The sequence below is a fragment of the Cupressus sempervirens genome, chromosome 4 (assembly GCF_028749045.1).
Source record: "Cupressus sempervirens isolate cs-2001-9-10 chromosome 4, ASM2874904v1, whole genome shotgun sequence".
Taxonomy (NCBI): domain Eukaryota; kingdom Viridiplantae; phylum Streptophyta; class Pinopsida; order Cupressales; family Cupressaceae; genus Cupressus; species Cupressus sempervirens.
In genome coordinates, this window is record NC_143121.1 from 616832908 (window position 1) to 616843034 (window position 10127).

Consider the following 10127-nt stretch of genomic DNA (forward strand, 5'->3'; position numbering starts at 1 on the left):
ATATACACACACATATATGTATATATACACATATATATATATATATATGTATATGTGTGTGTGTGTGTGTGTGTGTGTGTGTGCATACATACATACATACATACATACATACATACATACATACATACATACATACATACATACATACATACATACATACATACATACATATATATATATATATATATATATATATATATATATATATATATATATATATATATATATATATATATATATATAAAGAGGGGTAAACACTTGAGGCTACAAATGGGGCACCTCATCCCCATTGGATTTGAAACTTGATGGCAAGGATAGCAACTCAACAACTTAACTATCACAACGTGCCACTATTGGCAATTTGAAGAATATATATTATCATACATAACTTTTACATATTAAAATATATTATTATCATAATATATTAAATACTATTTAAGAAGTTTTAATATTTTTAGTTATTGAATTTATGAGTAAAAAAAAATAGTAATTTGTTGCATAGTAGAATCGATAAGAGATCGCTTTGTAACTAGTCTCAAAGGCCTAGGTAAGAAACTAAGAAGGCCTTCCTCCCTAGCAAAAAGTCATCCTCCATTAATATACCTTCTATCTACTTTGCTTAGGGGAAATCAATGTTGTGGGCTCATCAATCCAATTAATATGGAGACTAATTCTCCAAATACTCTACATTACAAAGAGTGTTTAACTCTACAAAATAAACCTTTCATGCAACTTGAACAACCTAGGTCCTTCAAATAGGCTCCTAGAAATTAAATACCACTACTAGCAAGCCAAAATTTTGAATTTTAATCGAGCAATAATGGAGAAGGAGATGGGAGAGGCTAAGATATAAGTTAGAATTTGGTCGCCCCTATCTATATTCTTAGGCCTAATACCTAGGTAGCTATGGCCATTGAGGGGGGCAAATAGACTTAGGAATTCAATCATCTTTCTTGAGACCCAAGATGTTAATAAGATTCCATCCATGGAATAATTGAATGAATGCTTGCATAATATTTGGAGTAAGAAATTAGGGTTTCATTTTTCTTACTTAAGAATGACTCAAAAAGGTTTATTCCTAATTTTGTTTTCTAACAATAACTCTCAAAAGGAGGTGGTTGATAAGAAATCATGGAGGGTTCTCTCTTCTTATTTTAGGGCCATGCCATGGTCACCGGATGCTATTATTGCCAAAATCATGGCTCTATCATTCTCCTATTAGATTAATTTCTATAACATTCCCCTTTTTTATGGAACCTTCTTCCTCAAGCTCTCAAACCCCTTGGAATTATTTTGAGGGTAGATAAAATTGATAATTGTTTCTTCGTACTGATGTTAGAGTCCCTATGGCTGTTGATCCTGGTAAGGATTTTCCAAAAGAAGTAGTTTTTGAACTTCATGATAGTTTATTTTTGTGTCCTACTTACTTCCTTTGTAGTCTCAACTCCTGCATTCTTTGTAGAAGAGAAGGGCACCCAAGACATGATTACCCTCTTGTGAAAAAGAAAATTCCTAACCTTCCTAAGTGCAACCCTAATTGCCTAAAATATTGATCCCATCATTACAACAAGAGAATTTTATTAATGGTCTCCCTGAGGCTTCAATGTTTTCTCTTACAAATGTCCCTCCTATCAATTCTAAGGAAGTTTATGCCTCACTAGATTCCCTACAAGAAGCATCACCAAGTTTCTAGGAGCACCACTCTATTGAATTATGAACTTTCTTAGGTTGAGTTCCTCCCTAGACCCAATGAGATCAATATTAGTCTCCATCCTTTGGTTCCTAAGCCCAAGCACAAGATGTAGAACACCCAACAAATAGTTTTGGAGAAAATTAAGAAAATATCTAGTCATAAGTTCAAGAATCATTCCTTGATCCCCTTGGTGTTACCCCCAATTGATGGAGTCTCTCCTCCTTCCCACCTATCTCCTAAGATTTGGAGTAATAAATAGTAAGTTTCTCTTCCTGCTGATAGTGTGGGACTATGGTGACCTCCCTTGTGATGCCATAACCGTTGATGGGTTGTAAGCCATTAAAATTTCCTATAATCTTGAAGACAAACTATATAATTATGAACGTGTATTTATTTTGGCTCCTCCTTGACTCCCTCCCCTTCATAACCTTAGGCCTCCTACCACCCTTAGTATGAATATAAATTCTATTAAATAGTTTTGGAATAGATAGAGAGAGACCCTTGAAACTAGTAATGATGTTGTGAAGCAAAATGAGATGAAGTTTGATTATTCTAACTCTCATAAAATGGGTGAGGTTTATTTTAAATGATAAGAAGTCTAGAAAACCTAAAACTAACCAAGATGTGTTAGTAAAAGAGAAGTCTGAATATAAAATATTCTATGAGGATGTAGAAACCTCTTCCAATAAGAAGATGAGTAGGCCCTCCAAACCAATCAACAATATTAAACCATATGAGATCCCAAGAAATAAATTACCAAAATGTTTCAAGAGATTTAAAGCTCCTATGGAAATTAATACATAAACTATTATCTAATGAATGCCAAATTCATATCTTGGAATGTCAGAGGGCTAGAGTCCTCGAAAAAAATATGTCATTAAGAGATTTGATCCTTTGAACTTGCAAGTTCTAGATTCGCTAACCCTAGCTAGAGATTCCTTGAGGAAGCTACAAAACTCTAAGATTTAGGGAGTCAAAATAAGGGCTAGAATTAATTGGTTGGAGTGTCATGAGGATAGGGGGTCAAAATACTTCTTCTAGATTTTGGAATATAAGGAAGCTAGAGACGAGATTGAACATATTTGGAAAGATGGTAAGGACAAGCATGATTAGATGGATATCCTTAATGCTTTTGCCAACTTATAATTTAAAACTTTCCACTTCAAAGGATTTGGGAGGCTCTATGGAAGAAATGAGAGATAAGATAAACAAACCCCATTCCTAAGAAGGTAGATGATGAAGAAAGTTGTATGCTTGATTAATCTATATCGAAAGAGGAAATCACTAATGTCATTTTGAAAATAAGCAATGAGAAGGCCCCGAGGCTTGATGAGTTGCCCATTGACTTGTATAAGGCTAACATTGATTAGATTTGACAAGATCTTTTGGTGTTGTATGATGAGGCTATTGAAACTAGATCTCTTGGTTTTCTTACCAACTCAAGCCTTATAAAACTTATTCATAAGGATGGAGACAAGTCACAAAACTTGAATCAAGACCTAGAGGCATATTACCCTACCCAATGTGTCTTATAAGATTTTATTGAAAACACTAGCACTGAGATAAGAAAACATATTACTTAAAATGATCATCTCCACACAAATTGCATTTGTTAAAGAAAGATTTATTTTGGAAAACTCAATTGCCTGCTGGGAGGCCATGGACTAGGCTAGATGTTCTAGACAACATGCCTGTATATTTTTTATAGGTTATGAAAAAATCCTATCATAGGATTGAATGGAAATATATCATGGTGATGCCTGAGGGACTATATATAGGGCTCCCTAATTATTTTTAATGAAATGGTTATTTCTCTCATGATTGGTGCTACAACCTTGATATATATTAATGGTGCTAGATCTAGCTCCTTTTCCCTTTCTAGATCCATTAGACAAGGTTTCCAATTAGCCCTTTCTCTATTATTATTGCTACAAATTCTCTATCATAGATGACTCAGTATCACCAATGGTTAGAGGGATTGTGATTTCCAACTAGGAGGAATTGGCTAACATTCAGTTTGCACATGATACAACTATGTTGGTAGAGTTATCTGAGAAAAATGTTGAAAACATAGTAGCCAATATAGATACATTTTCCTCTACTTTGGGTTGTAAACTATCAATGGCTAAATCTATTATGTTAGAATGGGATAAGAATCCCCCAATTTGGTGTTTCACATGTCGGGGGGGGTGGTGCAATCATTAGGTAAGATACTTGGGGAATCCCTTCTCAATTCATTCTAATATAAATACAATGTGGGAATGGGTAAAAGATAAGGTTGAAAAGAAAATTTCCAAGTGGAACAATAGGTATCTATCTTTGGCAAGTAGAGTACAAGTCTTTTAAAAGATTATATAAACATACACTATATACTATTCCTCATCTTGGTATTCAATCAAGTTCACATTAATTGTGTGCAAAATGTTATGAGAAAATTTCTCTGGTACAAAGGAAAAGGTCAAAAGAAGAGGCATGTTGTTAGCTAGGATTGGTGTGTGAGGAGGATAGAGGTGGGTGAGCTTGGACTAAAAGACCTTAGATGACAAGGTATTGTCGTAGTTGTCAAATGGGTAGCTAAGGCCACTCAAGGGAATGCACCATGGAACATATTTATAAAAAACAACACATATAGGGGAGTATCCTCTATTGCAAGATTTTGAAAAGTGCTACACATCAACAACCTTCTTTTAGGTAAATGAAAACTCAAGGTTTGAGGCTTAATTTAACCTATTTGAGAATCAATTGAATTAGACCCCCTAGAATTGTAGGGCCAATCTTTCAAGCTATCTAGAAAGGATGGAAACATATTAGACAATTGATTTCAAGGAATGGGTTGGTGGATCAAGAGCTTAATGTTCACAGAGAGAAATAGTTATGGTTGAATCTCAAAAGAAATCATAAAACCCCTGCCCTCCTACAATATTGTTTTGAAAGAAAATGGTATCAACAAGTTCAGTAACATCATCTTTGAGGGAAATCTTTTAGAATGACAAGATGTTGTTAACAAATATAATATTCCTCACTCTAAAAAAAGAACATGTTCCCTATTAAAGGAGGCTTGTGTTGTTCTTATACTCCCTAGAGCTTGTAGGGATGCTGCTGATAGGCTCCCCCTATTGAGGTGGTCAAATGGATCTCCCTATAATCTTTTAATAACCTTCTCTCTCACACCTTTTCTATCCTTGATAACCTCAACCTTAAATGGAACAACAACCTCAACAACACAAACTTTATTAAAACTCTTGGTAATCTCTAACATTTTCCCCATCAATCCTCATATTCAATTCTTCTTTCGGTGCCTTGTTCTATACACAATCCCCTTCTCTAAACCTGAAGGTGATCCTAATATCTGATCCTTCTACCAATTGAACCTAGAATTTGTTTTACATGTGTTTTTTGATTGCCCATTTGCTAAGGGAGTTTGAAAGATCTTTGGTATTTATTTAGGTGGTGAGATTTCGATGTTTCAAGTCATATATGGTTCTATTGTTGGAATTGATAGAAATTAAAATTCATTTTGGTTTGTTTTTGCTCCTCTTTTGCTTTGACACATCTCAAAAATTAGGAATGCAAATATTTTCAAGGGTTGAAATAAAATTCTTATTGAGTCCTTGCAGAGACTCATTTACCTTAACATGTCCTCGTAGTTGGCTACGATTATGCAGGCTAAATAACACAAGCTACTCAAAGTCATCAATGACCGCACCACCATATTAAGAAAAGAAGGCATTCCATACAAGTTTAAAGACAAGGACAAGGTTGAATTTGACTTTGATTATACCTTGAAGCAATTTCTGGAGCAAATTAAGAAAAAGAAAATGCTAGAAGCTTCTTCCAACAACTTATCAAATTCTAAAACATGCTATGAGTCACTTGTTGCAGCTAGCAACAACTCTAGTCAATTGTGTCTGTTAGTAGATGTCTCACCTCCTCCTCCAACACTACCTTGGGAAGCCTAATTTTTAAACCATATAATGTCATTCAACAAGATGGTCTCATACTTAAATGGGTAGATGGTCCCCAACTATGGACTGTTCAGTTTCTAAGTCTAATTGAGTCATAGATCGATATGTATTTTGATGGTATCCGATATAAGTGACAATGGTTGAACTTTATAAAAGAATATAATGGACTATAACTAGCTCTTGCCCTTATAATTAATTGAAGTAAAATTATAAAAATAAATTTCATTTAATCTCAAAACTTTGAAAAAAAAATTAAACATTATTTTTGAATTGTTTGTAGTTATATATTGCTGATTAGAAAATATATTTTAATTTTAAAAAAAAAATCTTTAAACAAAAACACTTTTAAAAAAAAACTATTCTAATTTGTATATTCATTTAAAAATTATAAATAATAAAAACTCATTAAATATTTTATATTTATTTATTATTTATTACTAAAATTAAATGAATTCTATCCAAACATAAAATAAAATAAAATAAAAAGATACAAATTATAAAATAACATGTTATAAAATAATTTTTTTTCACAATAATATCAATATTAATTTTAAATCTTAAAACTAATGTTCACTCTAAAAGTAGCTTTGTTTAATTTCAAAACAACAATTTTTAAGTTGAAACAAAAGAATTTTTTAATAGAACCACTACAGAAAAATCTCAACAATACCTTAAAGCCCAGCCGACAGTTACTCGGGGCAACGAATCTTACAGAACCATATCAGTCGCAGAAAATCGGAGCACCGAATCTTACATAAACTTGTGAGTAGTCTGTTGAAGGAAGCGCAATGGCTTCTGCCGCCCTGCCATTTGCTTATTCCTCCACTGTTTCACATCCATCTGCAAATTTCCATATGAAGCCCTTGCAAATTTCTCTATCTTTCTGCAGTGAATTCAGACCCCAATCATCCCCGTCACTAGATGCAAATAGCGGTGCAGTTCACCGGCTTCCCAAAAACTACACCTCAGTCAAGCGGTTCCACTCTCTGAAAGAGGAAAAGGACGTCTTGAAGGACTTCGCAATCCTTCAAGGGTCTATAATTAAAAAGGGGTGCACTCCCAATCCTCCAGTCTGTGAATTACTTATTCATCGCCTGGGCAGTGCAGGGCATTTGGAGCAGATGCGGGATGTTTTGAGGTTAATGAGTGAGCCAACAGAGAAAGCCTTCTGCAGCGTCGCTATGAGCTACGCCAAAGCGCACATGGTTGACCAGGCCCTTGGAGTCCTCGACGAAATGCAGGTAGCACGACTCCCTCCCACAGTCAAAATATATAACATTTTGCTGAATTTTCTTATTGATGAAAACAAGTTTACGATGGTGGAATCACTCTTTTCACAAATGAGGTCAGCTGGGATCCAACCAGATGTTAAGATCTTAACCACATTGATCAAGGCCCGATGTAAGGCAGGCGAAATGACCTCTGCATTGTTTTTGTTGAAACATATGTCGTCCCACTTTTCTTTGGTCCCTGATGAAGTAACATATCGTACTCTTATGTCTGGGTTTATACAAAAGAGTAAGATGGAAGAGGCTTTGGACTTATTGAAGGAAATGGATTCAAATAGGTGCACTCCTGATACTCTGACATTTGTTCTTCTAATAAACGGGGCTTGCAAGCTAGGAAGATTTGAGGAGGCTATTAAGCTTATGGAGGAGATGCGTGGAAGGGGGCTTACTCCAAATACTGTGACGTTCACTGCTGTGATCAGTAGGTTCTGCAAACAGGGAAGACTTGAAGAGGCTACCAAGCTTCTAGAGGAGATGCGTGGAAGCGGGCAAAATCCAGATATTGTGACTTTCACTACACTAATTAGTGGGTTCTGCAAACAGGGAAGAATGGAGGAGGCTACCAAGCTTCTAGAGGAGATGCGTGGAAGCGGTCTGTACCCAGATACTGTGACTTTCAATACACTGATAAGTGGATTTTGCAAACAAGGAAGAATTGAGGAGGCTTTTAAGTATTTGGAGGAAATGCGTAGATGTGGGTCTTACCCAGATACTGTGACTTTCAACACACTAATTCATGGGCTCGGGAAGCAGGGAAGAATTGAGGAGGCTATGAAGCTTTTAGAGGAGACGCGTGGAAGCGGGCTCTACCCAGATACTGTGACTTTCAGTACACTGATAAGTGGATTGTGCAAGCAAGGAAGAATTGAGGAGGCTTTTAAATTTTTGGAGGAAATGCGTGGATGTGGTTCTTACCCAAATACAATGACTTTCAATACACTGATTGATGGGCTCGGGAAGCAGGGGAGAATTGAGGAGGCTACCAAGCTTCTAGATGAGATGCGTGGAAGTGGGCTCTACCCAAATACTGTGACTTTCAATATATTGATAAGTGGATTTTGCAAGCAAGGAAGAATTGAGGAGGCTGTAAAATTATTTGAGGAAATGTGTGGATGTGGGTCTTACCCGGATACTGTGACTTTCAATACACTAATGAATGGGCTCGGGAAGCAGGGAAGGATGGAGGAGGTTGTTAAACTTTTAGAGGAGATGTGTGGATGTGGGCATTATCCAGATATTGTTACTTTTAATGCGTTAATTAATGGGTTTTGCAAGGAAGGAAGAATGGAAGAGGCTCTTAAACTTCTAGAGGAGTTATGTGGAAGTGGGCTTTACCCAAATACTGTGATTCTTAATACGCTATTCAATGGGTTTTGTGACCAGGGAAGAATGGAGGAGGCTGCTAAATTTTTAGAGGAGATGCGGGGAAGTGGGTTTTTCCCAGATGCCATGACTACCAGTACACTCTAGTCATGTGTTCTGCTCAATGCACACAGAGGGAAGAGAAGGAACAGCTATTTAACTTTTTAGCGAGCTCACTAGGAAGTGGTGCATATGTGATGAATATACTTCCAGTATCATATTTCGCTCTGCAAGGATGACAACCTCAAAGCTGCTCTTATGAGGGACAAATTTATTATGTGTTGGTGAAAAGGCTTTTAAGGAAGGGGAGATCTCATCAACCAATGTGGCTTCTGAAAAAACTAGAGACAAAGGGCTTCTATACTCGAATCCCATCATATTCTGAAATTAATCCTCAAGAAATCAGTGATATTTAGGTTCTTACCTGCTATCAATAACTGTTCAAATCAGGAAATCACATTTATGAAATATAATACTTCACTATTTGGTTACCATTTCAACACATGTCAATAATAATTGCTTTTTACTGCACAGAAATGGGTTCTGATGTCAATGTTTTATAGCGTTAGTCGGATAAAACATAGAATATAAACTTAAAGTCAACTATTTGAACAAATTTTATTATAGATATCATAGAAAGAAACTTGAGAATAAATCTAATCTACAAAATCAACATGGTATCAGAGCCGGTCTAAGAGATGATCTTGATTAGAACTATTTATCAAGTGCACTCAACATTCTTAAACTCTACTTATCAAAATGATAAATGGAATGAGGATTGAAGACAGACTCGAAGGTGCTTCAAATTTTGAAGCCTGGAAACTATGTATGATGATAATACTAAGAAAACAGAAGTTAACAACACTTGTGGAAATTGCTCCTAAAACTAAGAAGACTGATGAATGGGAAACTGACAATGATTTAGAAATGAGAGACCATTACCTCATACTTTATGAGGATAACAGAGTTAAGAAACTAACTATTAACAGTCGATCACAACTATGACAGCGAAGAGTTAATTATTGTATCATTAAATGGGCCTGCCTGTTTCATGGGAAAATTTTAGACAAGGAATAGGTCCTCATCCCGAACTCCCCAAATTCGATCGATTAAAAGCTGACTGCATTCAAGTCTATCGAAAAACGAGAGGAATTGACATAGAGTCCACAAATGAAGACATTCAAGCTCTCACCAAAAACTTAAAAAGAAAAAGGGGGAAGAATGGTAAACAACCATTCAAGAAACAAACAGATCTTTCTCGTGTACAATGTTTAGATGCGACAAATATGGTCACACCGCAGCAAGATGTCCTAACAGACTCAAACATCAATCTTTCTTTGCTGAAGTCAATAATTTAAACCTGAATTCAGAGAAAGATCTATTCTAAAGAACTTAACCCAAGTAGGGAAGAATGGAGGAGGCTACCAAGCTTCTAGAGGACATGCGTGGAAGCGGGCTGTACCCAAATACCGTGACTTTCAATACACTGATAAATGGATTTTGCAAACAAGGAAGAATTGAGGAGGCTTTAAGTGTTTGGAGAAAATGTGTGGATGTGGGTCTTACCCAAATACTGTGACTTTCAATACACTAATTCATGGGCTCAGGAAGCAGGGACAAATTGAGGAGGCTAACAAGCTTCTAGAAGAGATGCGTGGAAGCGGGCTCTACCCAGATACTGTGCCTCAACGCATGTCGAATGACACACATCTTTATATTTAATATTTCAATTTAATCGTAAGTGTCCTCTTCAATTGAAGGTGACCATAACGATAATAACGTCCATATTTCTAGAGATAAAGATCTCTATTGCAGCTA

The 10127-nt window shown here is 35.9% G+C and overlaps 1 protein-coding gene across 1 annotated transcript; it reads left to right on the plus strand.

Annotated features, from left to right (window-relative positions):
- The first annotated feature begins 6301 nt into the window (after window positions 1–6301).
- LOC149562738 (uncharacterized) lies at window positions 6302–8809 on the plus strand. Its single transcript, XM_089826158.1, has one exon. It carries the CDS (start codon window positions 6447–6449, stop codon window positions 8415–8417), a length of 1971 nt encoding a protein of 656 aa, XP_089682284.1. The 5' UTR covers window positions 6302–6446; the 3' UTR covers window positions 8418–8809.
- The last annotated feature ends 1318 nt before the right edge of the window (window positions 8810–10127 follow it).